General features: G+C 41.8%; 1 protein-coding gene across 1 annotated transcript in view; it reads right to left on the bottom strand.

The window, feature by feature from the left end:
- The window catches only part of RELN (reelin), a 640798-nt gene that overhangs the window by 166186 nt on the left and 455742 nt on the right, over window positions 1–18870 (bottom strand). The window contains exons 25-27 of the mRNA XM_088480241.1: window positions 18518–18723; window positions 17726–17897; window positions 9706–9906 (exon numbers count right to left, since the gene is read on the bottom strand). Coding sequence (XP_088336367.1) covers window positions 9706–9906; window positions 17726–17897; window positions 18518–18723 — 579 coding nt within the window. The remainder of the gene's footprint in view (window positions 1–9705; window positions 9907–17725; window positions 17898–18517; window positions 18724–18870) is intronic.

The raw sequence follows: 18870 nt of genomic DNA, 5'->3' as shown, positions 1-18870 counted from the left end.
TGGTGAATATTTAACTTTTACTCTGATTGCCGCATGATATGATCATACTTCTGATGTTTCGCATACCTAATATTGGATGAGAAATCTGGTAGTTGAACAAAGAACGTTATACACTTGATATGTATCTGGGTATATGCCTTTTATATGCTATTCTATAGTGAGCTCACAGGGCTGTTGAAGTAGGATACACATTTTGATTTGATACATAGGGCCCCATTTACAAACGAAGGGAAATAACAGCGGGAATTTTCGTTTAGTATCACTGTGATACAAATGAAAATTCCACTGGTGTTTAGTAATACTTACCCCTCCGGCAAGGTCCCGCGAAGTCGAAGTCCTCAGCGAGGTCCTCAGCTGGGTTGCTGGCAGCCTAATGCTGCCAGCGACGGGCTCCAGTGTCATGCGCATGCGCGATGGTCCGTCTGCGCATGTGCATGACAAGGAGAACCGGCAGTGCCTGGAAGGCTTAGTTGAAGCCGGAAAGGCACCGCCGGGTCTCCATTGCCGGCAATGGGGCTCGCATCGCTCTTTCCATCTTTTAGATGCTGTACAAACAGCGGTAATCTAAGATTACCGCTGTTTACTAAATACAGGAAGATGGTATAACCCCTTTAGTTATATTTTGTTTGTAAATGGGGCCCTTAGTTTGTTTCTAATGAATGATACTAAGTATATTCTAACTTGTTTTTATATAACTGCAGTTCAGTTTAACATATTATATTGTCAATAATAAATTGTTATTCTAACAAACAGCTTTTGGGAATCTCTCGTGCAGCAGTCTCCAACGTAAATTGAGGTGTGAGCTACTTTAGAAAAACGAAACCTCGAACAATTGAAGGTAATTTAATGAATATTAAAAAAAAAATAAAAAAAAAAATTGTTTCATAGAAAATAAAAATGCATTTAATTATTACAGTGATATTGTTGTAGTTAGTAAATAAAATGTAAGCACAAGTACATTTCACTGTTAATTACCGGCTCCAAGGAGGTATGTGCAGTAGAGGAGCAAAAGATATAGGCAGGGCTGCTGTACGATTTTCTGGCAGGGCTGGGTGGGAGTCAACTGACTCCGCCATAGCGTAGACGCCGTGGGTGGAACCATGGGGAAGCACGTCAGGCGATTGCTGTATAGGTGGCGGCAATCACCTAATGTCCTTCCCTGTGGCTCCACCCATGGCGTCGATGCCATGGGGGAGCACACGTCAGAGGTCACTTCCTCCCAGTTGACTCGGCAGTACTGCAGCTAGGTGAGCTACCAAAATGAAGACCGCGAGCTACCGGTCGCTCGCGAGCTACAGGTTGGAGACCACTGCTCTAGTGTTTATACTGGTGCAGACACTTTCTTTTATGCACTAATACAGTGGGGGCTCATTTACAGTAGGGGTGGGTCTCTGCCACAGGGATCTATTACCAGGGGGTGGGGAGTGATAATGCTGGGGATCTTTTGACACTGAGGGGGTTATTTCTGATGGGGGGTGGGAGGTGATTTTAAATTGGGGACCTATGGACACAGGTGGTGTGCAAAACACCACCAAAGGTATGTTTTTTTAATATATAGAAAAAAACTACAGTCCAAACTTTATTAAAAAAACAAAACAAAAAATTTACATTTTTTGTCAGTTTTTTGGGAAAAAAAATGTAATTGAAGTGGTTAATAAGCCACAGGACCTGTGTAATTCATGTGTCCTGCAACCTTAGCCCGGCACCATTAACTGAGATGTAAAAAAATAACTTCTCAGATCATTTAGTTTGCGGTACTGTCAGATGTTCAGTCTGCTCTCTGCTCATCTCAGTCCTATAAGAAGACTTTGGTTGTAGTTTTTTCCTCAAATGGACATCTCAAGTGTAGTACTGGGGGCTGTATTGTTACAGGTTAGAGAGGGTGTGGAAAATCTAGTGTTGTACCTAAGCCACAAACTGCTTTCTAGGGAACAGACATTTGCTGCAGTAAAAATGTGAAAAACACTCCCTCTCCCTACATTTTAAGGAGAAATATCATTGCTCATTGGGGAACATTAAATCTATTATGGGTATTAAAAAAGTTGAGGGAAACTGGAGTAGGAAAGGCATTGAGAATTTTTTTTGCAAAAGCCAGCACCCAGCATCCCGAAGGTAAGTAGCAGGGTTAGGGGGAAGGTCAGCAGTAGGGTTAGGCACTAGAAAGAGAGTTAGGTTTAAGGTGTGGAGAGGGGGACGTTAGATTTAGATACTAGGGGGGAGGTTAGGTTTAGGCACCGGGGAGGGAGAGTTAGGATTAGGGGTAGGGAAAGGAGGAGGGTTAGGATACCTACAGACAGGTGTCAGTATCCTAACCGTGTCGGGATTTTGACAGCTGGGATCCCAAGTGGCGGCATCCCGTACCCAACCTGTTTTTCATGTATGTGCCAAAAATCGTTGTTTTACAAAGAGTTAACATAAATACTCTATATAGCTAATCACAAACACCTGTGCCATAGATTTGTAATTTTGAAAATGTTCCTATAGCACAGAATGTACAGACCCGAGCAATGCGTTCCAGAAGGAGGAATGCGGCTGCACTACTTCCGGATACATGGGGACGTCAGAAATTACCACCCCCACCAGACTCGGACTTTAGGACTAAGGCACATGTGCAATACCTTAATAAGTGAGCAGTGCATTCCAGAGAATGGAACGCATTGGCGTCACTTTCAGTCAACTGCCCCAATAGAGGCGGCATTAAAAACAGGCATAAGCGCTTTGTCAGGTGTTCCAGAGAGTGGAACGCATAGCAGTCACTCCGCAATATGAAGTAGCAGGCGGAAGTGGTGTGCATTCCACGGGGTGGAAAGCAAAGCCGATTGGGAGATAAACTGTTTTTGGCACTTTTATTTAGCGGAACACATTGATTTTTATGTAAAGAGGTTCCGCCATGTATTATGGTTTTTAAATACGTAAATAAAAGATATAGACAGCCAATATAACCTAGGGGTAACTCCGTCCCCCCACAGCCAGGTAAGTGGGAGTGGCAATTAAGGGACCTATATAAACCTCACTAAGGAAATACATAGGTACGCCTTCATAAAGACATTACTGTTCAAACGCGTTGGTGGATATATAAGGAGGCTGTAGCCCCCCTCAGGTAAGAGGGTAGGAGCCGCTGTTGATCAGAAGGAAGATGAACTACACCTGGGTATTCTTTTCACCCCCTGTGCTTGTACATGTGCCTTTCATAACAGGCTAACTGTGGCACGCAGCCACTTTTACCTGTGGTATTATTAATTTCTTTAATAAATGTGTATTATGTTTTCACACTATGAGATGTCTCTCCTATAATTTTATTTGGAGGTGCTGTTGACATGAGGTGAATAAGGCGCTTGATAGTTTTATTGTTTAGTAAAAAAAAGAATTCCTAGCAATAAATGCGGGTGCAGGGGCCCTTCGGTACTACCTGCAGCTAAGAGAATTTGCGCTGGTCACTGACCATTCACCGCTGCATCGGATGCAGATTAATCGTGAAGTAAACAAGAATGTTACTTACTGATTCTTGGTGTTACCTCCATTTCACCTTACAGTGGAACATTGACCTGGTCTATTACATAAAAATGCGGACCTGCTATCACAGAAATTTGCACTCCCCGCAGAGTGAGCGCCATCTGGAAGGGTGACGCTAGTGAGAGGGATATGTGCCAAAGGTGGGTAATTAACACATGCTTTTATAAAGAATCAGCGTTCACTCCTGCTGGCAGATTGCAGTGTGAGGTGCAGTCAGACAAGTTAAACAGAGCATCTGCGATGATCAGATTTATATAGGGAAGGAAGAAGCTCTCAGACTTATGGAGAAAACATACGGGTTTAACACCAGGCAATTATAATAGCGCTGGAGCAGAGCTTAGTCTTTAAAAAGGTGCTGGTTCCTGTAGGCAGGATGACTGACGCCGGACCAGCTGGCTAATCTGATAGCCAGTTGGACTGTGTGAGCTTAGTGCTAGAGATAGCCAGGAAGAAATGGTTTTGTTTGGGAAAGTTGCCTGCCATCCCGGCAAATATAGCAGATGGTTAAACCAAAAATTTGTTACATTATGAAAATCATCTTGAAGGTGTCAGTAACACAATATAAATATATATTAGATGAATGTCACAAAATGTTCTTAAATCAAGGCAAAACCAGCCTTTTACCTTAAAACTAAATTCCACATTAAATCTATTGGATATGATGCCGAAATTGTGCAGGTGCCCGCAAACTGCAGGCTATTACATTTGGGCCATAGGACCTGATTCAGAGCCGCTTGCTAGATGCGATCGCTCGCATCCAGCGTATGCAAATTTGTCAAAGTGACGCCATGGAAAGCGCTCGCTCGCCAAGGCACTTTGGCGGTGTGTGCAATCGCTCTGTGTATGCAGACACCCACTAGCGAATGCAGAGATGCCCACTAGCACACGTCATCTCCAGGAAGTGTATTAAAACATTGGTACATCGAGCACCATCAGATGCGATCGCAGCGCTTGTGGTTGCCTTACCCTACCGCAAGCACTGCGTGGACTTCAGTGTAAACACCAGGCATGTGACGTGTACTGTGACGCTGCCTGTTAATTATGCACGTCTTAAAAATGGCATGGAAACACCCAGGCATGCCTGCGTTTGCATCGCCACTCCCCCGTTATTAGTGTCCTGCCCCTGTTACCACCCACAAACAGCCTCTCCTGTCCCTCATTTCACTGCTGGGCTGTCTTTGCTGGGCAAGCAAGCGAGCTGCGATCGCGCAGAAGGAAGTATGCACGTTCGCATACCATCGGGCTGCTTGCGAGCGCTCAGAGCTTGCGAGCGGCTCTGAATCAGGTCCATAGTGTAATAGGGCAGATTAACAAACCAATAAGTAGCATGCATGCTTTTAGTCCTAAGCAACATTCACTATCTAAAAGTATGCATGTTAAATAGAACCAGTAAATAAATAACTGACTCCATGGCTGCTTGGCTTGCTTGTGTGTGACATATATACTGTGTGTGGATGAATAAGATAGATAGATAGATAGATATATGTGTGTGTAACTACATCGGTGTATGCATATATTGGTTCCCAGAGAACCGAACCCACCCAAATTTAGCATATCCGAGTCGGATCCAGGCAGGCTCCCACCTTACTCGGTTCTCGAAACCGAGGCAAAACCATAGAGACGGAAATCTTGCGGTTCGCGAGCTTTCATCTCTATGATCAATGTAGTATATAGGGACCACGCGACAGACGCCATTTCACTCCGGCTGTCGAGACTGAACAGGGAGGGTGGATAGTGTAGGGCTGGGAGAGGTGCTGGTGCTATCTGCTGTGTCCTGGGCTGGTGCTGATACACTCTGGTCTCTGGTCACGGTGCTGTCACTGTCACTGTGCTGTCTGCAGATGCATTCTGGTCTCTGGTCACGGTGCTGTCACTATCACTGTGCTGTCTGTGCTGATCCATTCTGGTCTCTGGTCACGGTGCTATCACTGTCACTGTACTGTCTGGTGATCCATCTGGGCTGTCTGTTGTGTCCTGGGCTTGTGCTGTGTCCATCTCTGGGCCCAAGTTCTGTGCTCCAAAAAAAAAAAAAGTGTCATATGTTTTTCTTGTTTGTGTGGGTGGGTTTTCACCTTAACCGCAGTAGTGCACAAGATCCAGCCAGTAAAGCAAGTTGCAACCTTGTGCTGATAGACTCCAGTCGTTCTAAAAAAAAAACAACAATAAAAGTGTCATAATTTTTTTAGTTTGTGTGGGTGGGTTTTCGCCTTAACCGCAGTAGTGCACAAGATCCAGCCAGTAACGCACGTTGCAACCTTGTGCTCCCTGACTCCAGTCGTGATCAATCGTTACTCTGGGACCAAGTTCTGGAGCTGACAAAAAATATAAGTCATCATTTGTCGTTTTTTCTAATATTTTTGTGTGTGCGCACGACTGCACGTGTGTGAATTTTGTAACCGCTCCTTGGCTACGCTATTGGTGATTGTGACACTGCTTCTAGACTGCAGAAAAAATATGGAGGGCTGTCACATGACAGGAAAACAAGGCCAAGAACTACATGTTGTAGCTGCCGCCAGCAGTGCAAGACCGTCAACTTCCACGACCTCTAGGAAGGCCCATGCCCCAAGGCTTAAGTTATGTCATCGATATGATAAAGCAGGTTTTACTGAAATTAAGAAAAAAAAATTGAAAGGATATTTGACTTTAGATAAACAAAAAATTGGCAATATGCTATTCACTACATGAAGTGGCAAGGAAAGGATAAGAGCTTGGCTTTCTTTCTTTATGAAGACTGCTGATTCTGATAGCCCTTCTGCTTGTAGTAGTAGTGGTGGTGGTTCAATTAAAAATGTGAAAGTTGTTAAGACAGCTCCGGAAAAACCAACTGTGTGCCCAGAGAAATCGAAATCACAAATCCCTGAGGAGAGTGCAAGTGTGTCCGCGGTTGCCATGTGTGAGCCCGACCTAAATACTAGTATACTGGAGGATCCTCCAAGTTCCAACATTTGTGTGCCCTCTGTAAATGTTGGGAAGGGCAGTCAACATCTTGCACACGTAGTCATTGAGGATGCTTCTGTGGAAATGCTCATGGAGGAGGAGGATATTTTGGTGGATGAAGGCGCTAAGGATGATGAGGATGTTGATGATGAAGATGTTGGTGTTGGTGATGAGGATGCTGATGCTGAGGATGTCCTTTGTGTAAATAAGGCAACAGCTGTTGCCCATGGTTTGAAAAAGCCAAAGCCCATTGTTGTCATGCCGGGACAAAAGACAAAAAAATGTACTTCTCACGTGTGGAATTATTTCCATCCCGATCCGGACAACAGTTGTCAAGCCATATGTGCCCATTGCCATGCAAGAGTGAGTAGAGGGAGGGACCTAAACCACCTAGGAACCTCCTCCTTGTTACGTCACTTGGAGCGCATTCATCAAATATCAAAGTGTATGTCGCCAAGTTCCAAAACTCAAAACGTAACAAGTCCAGTGTCACCTACATGCTCCCTCTCTGTGGGATCCAAGCGCCTTCGATCTCCAAAACCAACACCTGCATCATCATCAACATCCTCATTCGTGATCGGAAGTAATTTAAAAAAACAATTGACAATTGACTATTAAACAGTCCTTTGATAGAGGAAGTAAGTATAACAGCTGTCACACAGTTTCACAGCGCATCACTGACGCCATGACGGCTGTGCTAGTATTAGATGGTGAAATAATAAAAAATGAGGATGATAGTGTGGAGGAAGTGCAAAAGGAGGATGAGGGGGAAATTTGTGTCCTATCTGACGCTAATGTGGATGTTGATGATAAGGATGCAATTTGCGTAAATCAGCCACCAGTGGCAGCAGTTCTTGCTAATGGTAAAAAGAAAGCCAGAAAAGCAACGTCTTGGGTGCGGAATTATTTTAATCTAAATTCTGACAACAGTTGTGAAGGCATCTGTTCCATTTGTAAAGGAAAGGACGTTAACCATCTAGGCACCTCCTCCCTGTTACGTCATTTGCAGCAAGTTCATGCAATTTGTTTAACAAAATTGTAATTTGTAAATTAATAACAAGCAATCCAGTATCAGCTACCAGCAGTTTGGACCATAACATGCAATCTCCACCACCAACACCCCCATCATCAACCTCCTCCTTAATTATTGAAAGTAGTCCTTCCAAAAAATGTTTTGTGGGGCCCAAACAAACCAAGGAGTTCAGCCACGAAAGTGTCAGTCCTAGTGGCTAAAGTGCTTGCTTTGTTAAATTGTTCATGTCCTTTTTAATATCCCAAATAAGAGTGGGTGGGAGGGACAATTCCATCTTGCACCTCTTTCCTACATTTGGCACAATTTGGGGCATTGCCGACTGACATTATTATAGTTTATTAAACTGCCATCCTGTCTGCCACCGCTGTGTGGCAATGTTTCATAGATGTCTGATATTTTTTTAAACTGCCGTGCGTTTGTGCCGCTGCTCTGTTGCTTACTTTAGCCAGCCAGCTCACTGCAGCCTTTGGCCTCTATTGGTGAAAAATAGTTAAATCAATATTGTGAGCTGTGAGGTGGTTAAAAATGCCTAGAAATGCCTGAAAATCATTGTTATTAAGGTTAATAATACTGTAGGAACAAAAACAGGCCCAAATTATGTGGTTTTAGCAGTTTTTATGATTTTTAAAGAACAATTCCAGAACCAAAACCAAAACCAAAACAAGATAAACAAAACACGGAGGAAAAAAATCCAAAACCAGATTCAGATCCAAAACTAGGGGAGATCCAGATCCAAATCCAAAACCAAAACACGGGGGTTGGCGCACATCTCTAGTCTGAACACTGCATTTATCTTTTAAGAAACTCTAATAAGTTTCCCAAGTGATTGCCATTATTTGCCTTGATTATATGTGTGTAAAATGTTCCATGGCCTATAATGGAAACTGTAACTTGTATAAAAAAAATAAAACTATTAGTTTGTGTGACACACATTGTGGTAGGGCACTATCAATCAAAATTTCCCAGGACACAAATGCCTAGTTATTTTTCTGTGTATTAGTATATGATATTAATAGAATCCCCCCACCCCAAAGAAAAAATCTAGATCCGCCCCTGCTTCTCAGCTCCCTGTCCTATTTTTAGAATGGAGGAAATGATCTTTGAAGGCTTTCCTGTAAACATCTGATCTCTTTAATAATTCCACTTGTAAATTATTCATAATCTGTATTCACCAATTATGTAAGGACCATGTACTGGTGGCTAGCTCATTAAAATTACATTGCTGTCTACCCCTGGAAATTCACAAATGGGAATTCATTATAAACTCAATAAAAATTTGATCAGGGTTTAGAGATAACAGCTGGTCTAACCAAATACAGAACAATTTCAGATTCATATTTTGAAATGTTTTTAAACCATGGGAGAAAACTGGCAAACAATGACAACACAGACCATACAAATTTTGTACCAAGTAACATGTATTTCTATTAATAATCAAATATACTATGTTTGTATATATAAATCTATATTAAATATAATATTGTGTGAAGAGGATTGGGATTTGGTTTGATAAATGATCTTCACTGTCAGGCTTCAGCAAATTGCACTGTGGAAAGATTGTCTCTGAGCTGTCACTGGATTATCTAGAGATATCACTGATCAGTGTGCACATAACAGGTAGCTTTGGTCTAACATTTATAAAGGGAGTTCCTGAGTCATTTACATGGTCATAGAGCTGAATACACTGTTACACACTGTGTTGGGGTCATTTCCATGAATGGAACATGTAAGTGATTTCAAACATCCTTCACAGATCAAGTCACATTTATTACAATCAATGTTTATTTTGTTATAAACATTCTGTAGTTATATCAGATGCTGGCGGGCATAAGTGCCGGAATCACACAAGTCTGCGTAGGCACATATGAGTGCTCCTGCTTTATGGGCATTTCTCTCAAGAAACACCCCACAATCCTTCCAACTACTCATTCTGCATCAGCAACATAGAGTTCCCGAGTGAGTTCCTTGTGCAGGTTTAGGCAAACAAAATGTCCTGGAGAGCTGTGGGCTGGACAGCCTTGTTCTACTTATTACTATCTTACTACAGCTGCAGCTTTAGCATTGATCACTAGAACTGCACACCAGAAACGTACAACATTGTAAAAATATGATAGGCTTGTGTAATGTACGCATATACCTGAAAGTTAACAAGCTGTACTAGGAGAATATATTGCAATGTTTACTCTCTAAATTGTTACTTTATCTACAGCACAGCCAGATACCTTGAACTGTAGCACGTATCCTGGTTTCAAAGTCAGATCCCGAGTCACAGCGAATCGATCACCATCCGATTTTCCAAATATCATAGCAGAGGGTGTGATAGAGCAGAAACTTTCATTTTTTACCATCCCTTCATTAGCCAGCATAAGCCAAACACTGACCTGGTTCATCGGATAGTCAAAGGCAGGCTTCTCATAGAAATTCTGAGGGGAAAGGAGATACCAGAGGATGCACATATATTTTATTGTGGCAGACTTTATCACTCATGTTTCTATAAATGACTTATTTAGCAAATGCGTCTTTCAGGGGTATTCAATATGGGAGCGAAAACTCAGTTTTTGCGTTAATATCGCACCTATGACATCATTATGGCAGATTTTAGTTTTACACCGTAAAGTCTTTGATAAAAAACGGGGATAACTTTTCACCATTGAATAAGTGTCGAAAAAAAGTGCAGAATTGGGGTTTAGGGGTGCAGGCTTAAAAAAAATAGCCTGCACCCCTGGGAATGACATTTAAAACTGTGTCAAAAAAAGTTTTTTTTAAAAAATAGGGACACCCCAAAAAATTAATTTAAAAATTGGGGTGAAAAAAAAAATGGGAAAAAATTGTTTAACAATAGGGAAATAGGTTCAGGGCCATTCTGCAAGTATGTGGCAGGTGTTTTCTAGAATAGATTTATAGCGGCAGGTGCACAATTGCAGAATTTTTGAAAACTTACTTTAGGGACATCAAAATATGCTAGTACCCATTTTCATGTACCCCAAACTTGATGGAACCACTTAAAAAAATGAAAAAAATAACCTAAGTGCTCTTCTGCAACACTTCTTCAATGTCGGGGAAAAAACACCTGCTGCAGCTATTTAAATCCCCGACTTTCATTTAAAGGCTAAAACGGGGGTACCCATAGTGATCCCCCATGTTTTTACAACTTTAGGGGGTTCCTACAATTTTTTTAAGGAAAATTTCGTAACTTTACGCAAATCCCACTTCGCAGGCTCCCGTTTTCGTTAGTTTCATATTGAATACGGGGATAAGCGGGCAAAGTTTACGTTTCATATTGAATACCCCTCTTTATCTGGTTTCTTGAGAATAAATTAACTTAACTTAAAACAAAAGACCCAAAACTCCATCCAAAAGAAATAAATACAAAAACTTGTTTTAGATGGAGTTTTATGATAGAAATTTGAACTTAACTTCTACTCTGTCCCACTGCACTGTTCTCCTCTGGGCACAGAGCTCAGAGGAGATGGCAATGTCCACAGGCAGCAGGGAGCTTAATGAACTCCATAATGTGTGACCCTCCACACCAGTCACAACTGGTTGTGCATGTGAGCAGATTTTCTAGGGCTTCAAAATTTAATTCTTGCAGGGAGGGAAGGGTAGTGTGATGGAGGGTAGGGGAGAAGGGTAGGAAATGGTGTCTCTCCATAGATAATACAATGGTTTTCTATAACAATGCTCATTAAAGTTCATAGTCCACCATGCTGCAGGGAAGCTTTCAGGGACATTAATTAATGCTGCTCGAATGCTCCGTGAAAAGTGGAAACAATGTACAAGGTTTTGTTCATGCTTGAAGTAGTGTTGTTATCCACATGTGTATACACGCTCTTAGGGCCTGATGCCGCCTAACCCTAACCGACGACATTCAGAGAAGATCAACATTTCAGATGTCGACATTGTGCACGTTGATATGGTGCCTGTCAACTTATTGAACCATGTCGAAGTTCTAGTGTCGATATTATAAATACCGACATAGTAACTGTCGACAAAGTGACTGGATCCCAAGTAGAAGAGACCCAGATCACAGATAAGTGTGGAAATAGATGATATATAGCCTTGCCCCTCTGGATGCCAATGGTCCCTTGTATTCTGTTATTGAGCTTGATTGGTCATTTAACCAGTCAGGAGAATTTGGCAGGGGTGCACTTAGGGGGTTACCTGTTGTTCAGAAACCCCTCCACCACATGGTCTAATGATGTGTTTCATGAGTACATTATTGGATGACCACGTATTTATGTACTTCTTGTATCTGTGCAGCGATCTTACCTGGCACTTGATTAATCTTACCCTGATGTTTATACAGGCATAACAAACTGTATCTCCCACAATGCAGCAGGAAGCAAAGTGGCTTATAAATGGAGTAGACTCACAACAGCTCTGGCCTTGATTGGCTCTGATATAGACGGTGACAGCTGGAGAGGATCAGCAGTGTAGTTACAATTGATAGCCATCAATGGGTTTACCATCTATGATCACAATCGATTGTGTCATCTGTATTTTACATTAATGGCAGGAAACCATTGACAGTGAATCATCAATGGTTTCCACAATCAATTACCTTAACCATCACAGGGCCTGATTCAGACCCGGTCGCAAGCGCTGAGCGCTCGCAACCGGGTTGATGGTGGCCAAGTGCGCACGCACGGCGTGCGCTCACCCCGGAGCGAGCGCAAAAAGCACTCGCTCCGTGGCTCACTACAAAAGGGGCGGCTGTCGCTGTTGATCGACAGCTCGCCCCATTTTGTAGGCGTGGTGGGGGGGTGGCTTCACAAACGGAGGCGTTCCCATGCGAACGCCTGCCGTTTGTTGGCGGCCCCACTGACATCACCAGTGGTGTCAGTGGGAGAGCTTCCGGCTATTTTAGAGCCAGAAGCTCTCTGGGGCTTGTGGCCACGAGACCCTACCACAAGGGTCTCGTCGCAAGCCCGATGGTCGCGATGGTCTTGACCATCGCGACCATCATACTGGCCGCTCGCATAAGCTGTGGGTGGTAACCCACAGCTATGCGAGCGGCCAAGAGGTCGCAACTAAAAAAACCAGCACCTGCCCTGATTCAGAGCGAGCGCTCGCTTTTTGTGAGCGCCTCTGAATCAGGCCCATAGTGCAGGTAGCGGCTGTAACAGTAGGAGGCGGGACACATGGGTAGTGTGCCAATCAGGGAAGGGGGTGGAGCTATGCAGGTCACATCAGGGGTGGAATTATGTTCCGTTCCCCTCGCAATGGGAGAAAAAATAAAATACGTTGTGTCACTGTTTGCCATTGATAGCAAAGCATGGTTGATGGTCATCCATAATAGTTTCACAGCTATAGCACTGCCTACAGCATGGTCGAGAGTCGCAGCAAACCATGCAGATACTGTATGATCATTAATAATAATAATCATTATTATTATTATTATGGAGAGGGGGCAAACCAGGGTGACACATGTAAATCAGTGTGCTAGTACAGAAAAGTGTACCTTTCATGCTGCAGTTATCAACTGACACACGTGGGTACCCACCAGAGTAGCCCTAATCCTGACTACCACATCTTCTGGTAATCTTTTCCTCTCTGGGATCTGTTCCTGCTGCACTACCATTAACAGGTGAATGCAACTGAACAGTATAATTGTGCATCACAAATTATTAGTCATGTTTAGATTTTTTCTTCTTTTTAAAATCACAATTCATTATAATTGCTGCAATCAGTTTTTCATTATAATTGTTTATATATCGGTTGTAATTTTGCCAACGTAAAAAAATCTAACATTTACAACTATTGTCACAAATTGTCGAATAAAAGTGGCTGTTGCAGGCTTATTGCAGCAAGGTTTATTTGCTTTATTCCAAAATCAGACATTTGGAAACCCCTTTCTAGCATTCCTGCATTTGCACTTGATTGGGGAAGATAACCCTAATGTTGTAAATGTTCTACTTAAACATTAATAAAACCATGGGGATAGAAAAGGCAAAGTGCTTTTTGTTAATAAAGGAAACAGATGGGCAAAAGTCACTTTCATTTTAAAAGACCTAACTGTATGTATCCCTTTCAGGCTGAAGAAGCTTCTCAGTGGTGCTCAGTGGCATCATCTGTATGTGAACATTCTGGAAATGAGGGCTGTATAGCGTGCAATACTTCAACCTCTCTTAAGACACAAACATTAGAGGTCATATTAATACTTCTGTTTTGGCTGCACACCTCTGATTTGCAGCAGATTTTTGGAACGGTTCTGGAACAGGCTGGCCAAAGGTCTTGTCTTTGAGGTGGTAGAGAATGAGTGGTCATTGCTTAAACATGGGCCTCTCACAAAGGTCCTGATTCAGAGGTGGACACAGTGTCAATGCTGCACACAGGCTTGTCAATGCCGGCTTGATTCATTACCGTTCGCAACTGCGAATATACACGCAATCGGCCGATTGTTGCATACTGCGGGACTGGGATCGCAGTGACTACGCCAGACCCATCGCAGAGTGATTGACAGAAAGTGCTGTTTGTAGGAGGTGACAGAAAGGGGGGGCGGGAAATCAGAGAAATGCAGAGGTGCCAGTGCGTTTGAACGCTGTTGCATGGCGTGCATAAATTATCCACTGCAATGCCCTACGCGGACTGAGGCCTTATAGCTTGTGCAAGTGTGCTTGAGGCTGCGATGGTGCTCGATTGTACCGATGGTTTTGCAGTCTTGCTAAACATTAGTGATGTATGTAAGGTAAAGTGGGCGTCCCTATGTAGTGCTGTGGCAACACAGTGATCACAATGAATTAGCATACTATCGCAGTTGAACTGCGTGTGTAGTGAATGAGGCCCATAGTTGGCTGATGTTGTCTGTACATGTCTGAGTTGCACAGTGCATGTGTCCAGATGGTTATTGCAGGGAGACGCAGATCAATTTTGGACTCAAGAGCTGTAAATTTCAGTGGATGTTCCTAGGAGGCAACATGGGAAGGCTAGCCAGACACGGGCATGTCACTAAAAGCAACTGTGTCTAAAGACGCAGTAGCGATGACACAGAACACCAGATGAATTGCACCTAACATAGGGCTGGTGCAAGTCTCGAGTGTGCGTCTGATAATGCATTGATGGTGCGTCTATAACATCACAACAGAATAGCGCCGCTGTAAGTGGGCATCTCAGTGGTCATGGTAGTAGCATAAAGACGCGTCTGAGTCCACCTCAGAATCAGGCGGGAAGGGATTAAGGCACTTCTTATAGCCAAAAAAAGCTATATTCTCCTTTATTAACAAAATGATTTGGAAGACATCCATTCTATGGTGCAAAACTAAATAAAATTGATCCTGTTCATGCTACCATTATTAAAATACTAGATTGCTTTTAGGAATGGTCAGACAATGGTCTTTTTATTAGATAAAGATCTTGCTCTCTCTACCTGAAAAGTTCAGTTGTTAGGACTTGTTATCTTTCTGGGCACCAAATTAGCATCTGATGATCTATTATAGATAGATATAGACCTTGTATCAAGCCTTTTGTGGCACGTTGATATCTTAATCTGGTACTAGATGCTCCCGCGTCTTTAATTGGATAAAACCCAAGGTGCTGTTTTTATGCGCAATGGTTTCTGTCTCCCGAGAGGAAGAACTACATGCTCCATAATGTAAGGAGCCTTTTTTGAACATATGTATGGACAAATAAGTGTTGCAAACAAATCCAACTTTCCTACTCAATGTAATTTCCACTTTTCATATCAATCAGGAATCATACTGTACTTCCTTCTCTCTGTCTGCAACTACCTGATAGTGAAGTAGCCTGGCTCTTGTCAGGGCACTTTATGTGTGTAACCTTACCAAAATGAAAGAATTCAGGAACACAAATCAATTTTTTTTATATTTCTATATTTCTTGTAGGACATACTTAACTCAAACATATAATCGCAAGAAGAATAATCTCAATGAATAGGCTTACAAGGGCTATGTGAAGTGCCATAAATAATAAGGGTGCTATCTAGCACTGGATCTTGGGTCTAATGTATCATCTCCATTTATCTTCCTCTTCCCACCTGTGACAGCTTCTTCTGTGTCTCCTTCCTGTCACTGCCATTCTGTTAGATGTTGTTTGATTTAATTTAAGTGTAACCACTAAAAATTGGTTATTTAATTCAAATCTGTATCAGACTATTTAAACCTGTTCTTGCACATAGTATGTTGCCATAGTATCAGACTCCTGTCTGTATTCTACCATTCCTGTATTTTTCCTGTGGCTGTAATTTTGGCCTGGACTGTTCCTGACCTGTCTTCTGCTTGATGTTAGACTTGAAAAATGGAGTTCATTAGAGTCTATGCTTCTGTTCCTGCCAGCGCTAACCTAGGTTGGTTATGGAGAATCTACACTGAAATGGGATAGGCATAATCTACAAGTGGTGATCTTTATTCTCTGTTTCTGCCAGCACAGAATGGATAGAAGCCCCACAGATGCTTCTCTCTGCATTGCAGTATCTATCTGGTCTCCAGGGTGCCAGGTTATTCCCGGTTGTCACCACCATCTGGTTGCTCCCTACCATATCCACAACAATGTTGAGGTGCTTGGCTTTTATAAGCTTCATGGACATTCCTGTGCAACCTTGAGGATCAAGAAGGAACAAGCACCCATGCTGCATGGAGCGAGGGCAGGATGAACCACTAGGGGTATATTTACTAAAGTGAGAATTTTTAGAAGTGGAGATGTTGCCCATAGCAACCAGTTTCTAGCTATTATCTTCTAGAAGGTGCTAGATAAATGTTAAATAGAATATGATTGGTTGCTCTGGGCAACATCTCCACTTATAAACAGTCTCACTTAGTAAATTTACCCCCCCTAGTATGTGTTTGATATCGGTTGAAGTTAGACGGATTGAATCTCCGTTATAGCCAATAATAGTAGTGGTGGTTGTGGGTTGTGGTGCCTTTTCTTTACACTTTTCAGAACTTGGTTAAGTGGTTGCTGTAACAACTGACAGAATCTGAGAAGAGGGCATAGGTTTTAATATAGGATTAGAGAGGACTCATGACGAGCATTAGACATGGCTGCTGAAGTCACTTTCCAGGTAAGAACTATACAGTTTGTAGAACAAAAAAGTTTGTCCCGCTCTCAGGAAGGGCATGCTGCTACATGCAGTTCTCCAATATGATTTATGATGTAGACGTTAATATGTAAATAACTTTATAGTATATAAATTACTAGAAAGGTATATTATGGTCATGTCCACTAGCCATGCATAGTTGTCAACTTACCATAAATTCCAAGGACAGTCTCAGGTTTTGAAGATTTGTTGCTAAAAAAAATTGTCCCAGTTTACTGGCCCCATTTCCCAGTAAACAATCCTTTGTTATATCTGCTCAATGAAGTTTAAAATGTCTGCTTATACTCTATGCAGTAAAAGATAAATATACTAGATATAACTATTTAGAATGCAAATTACGTGTGATTTGGGGGCTGATTCAAAGATTTACGGAGAAGCACACCCACTGCGTCTTTATATGTTGCAGCTGTGCGAAATAATGTAAAAAAGCCTCAGGAAGCGTATTAAATAAAAAGATGCCCACTGCAGCCTTCTCTGATCTACTGCTTCATCCGAGGACGCAGCATCGGATCAACTGCATGACCATCAGACATCTGAGTAACCTGAGGGTTACTCAGAATATCTGGCAAAATCACCTGCAATGCTCCCTGTCACTGCTCCATCACTGGCTAAAATGATAGCAACACCACGTGCAGGTTGGTGATGTCCACTCTGGTGGCATGATTTGGAAACCCATATCATGTGATGTCTTCTGCTGATGCTCAGTTCAGAAGGAAAGTTATTCAATAAATAGTTTTTTGTTACTATTTCTTTTTGCCATAACTCTGATTATACTTAACCCACCCTCTTCTTTTATATATTCTAGGGTACATTCCATACATTACGGCTGCCATAGAATTGAAAAGGTAATGAAAGAATTATTATTGTTAATTGTTGTATACCATTGACATACTCCATGTATGCCCGATATTTTCACATGTGTTGTCTGTTTATGTTTTTAGGATAATTTAGAAAGATTCCCAAAGAAAATTAAGTTATAGAACTTCTAGATGTCTTTTTCTAGTATTTACTCAGCTGCTCAGGAGTTAACCCATAATTTATGGCAGCTATTGCGCATATCAAGGAAATAAAATTAACGGTAATAATTATTCCCTACCAACAGGAAGCTTGGATGGGAAAACCATAGTGATAAATCTGGGTGGTATAATCAGCAATCACAATGCTATATGAACAAAATAGATCTGACTTACTTGGGGCAATGTTGGGTAAGCAACAGGAATAATCTGCTTCTGGTTTTCTGACAGAATAATGACATCATCAACAGCCCACTGATCATATCCTTCTCCTGAAAACACTGGCTGCCACCAGCGGAACCGAGTACAGGGTGTTCTTGCTGCATTAGGAAGTTCAAGATATACGAACCTGATATAAGAGACACTGTGCTGTCAGAATCATTAAAAAAGTGAAAATACTGTAAAATGAACACAGCCTGTCATGTGGGATTTCTGTTTGTGTTAATGTCCTGACCTCTATGACACAACATTTTACAATAAAACCATTTCTCTGCTGCATTATTTTTATTGCTTAAATAATGCTAGCTATACAATATTACATACCCCAGTACATCCTTGGTACTCAATCACCCAACATTGTACCAAAGTTAGATGTTGGTTGTATGCAGCTAAATTATATATATAGAGGTATTCATCTCAGTAACACATAAAGCAACAAAAAATAGAAGATTAATTTAGTGGCAAAGCTTTGTTGTAACTTTGCGCTCTGGTACACTGTGGATTATCATACAGGAAAGCTTCACTCATTTTTGCTTGTACCTCTAAAATTTTTAAATCAAGCTAGGATTTACTCCCATAATTACTTACAATATGCTATGCTATGCACGATTCCATCAAAACAAATGAATCACTGACAAAATGATATCACAATATTGGTGATCACAAAGAAATCAGCTGAACATTTGGTTTGTTGAATTTGCTTTGGATAATATTTTGGGTCTGCAATGACCAAATCTTGGTGGTACTTACTTAGGTTTGGTGAAGTCAGAGAAGTACATTTCTGCCAGTAGATGCCAGTTGATGCCTCCATTGTTACTATACTGCAGGAGTACTCCCTCCTCTCTGCTATCTGGTTTATTACATGATGGACTTTCTCCTCCAATTTGTATATAGAACTGTATAAAATCTACCCATGTTGTGTCCATGTCCCAGCTAACAAGCTGTCTTCTGCCATCCTTCAATAATAAGAAGTGGTAAAAGATGTTACTAACAATTTCACAGGTTTATGTAACAAAGTTAGGATGGGTTGCAGACATTAGGTCAATATTCACAATGTTGACAATAGTAATGTCGATACCACTATGTCAACAGTTATGTCAACA

The sequence above is a fragment of the Taudactylus pleione genome, unplaced genomic scaffold (assembly GCF_031769625.1).
Source record: "Taudactylus pleione unplaced genomic scaffold, aTauple2 ptg000251l, whole genome shotgun sequence".
Lineage (NCBI taxonomy): Eukaryota > Metazoa > Chordata > Amphibia > Anura > Myobatrachidae > Taudactylus > Taudactylus pleione.
This window is presented reverse-complemented; position numbering and strand designations above follow the sequence as displayed.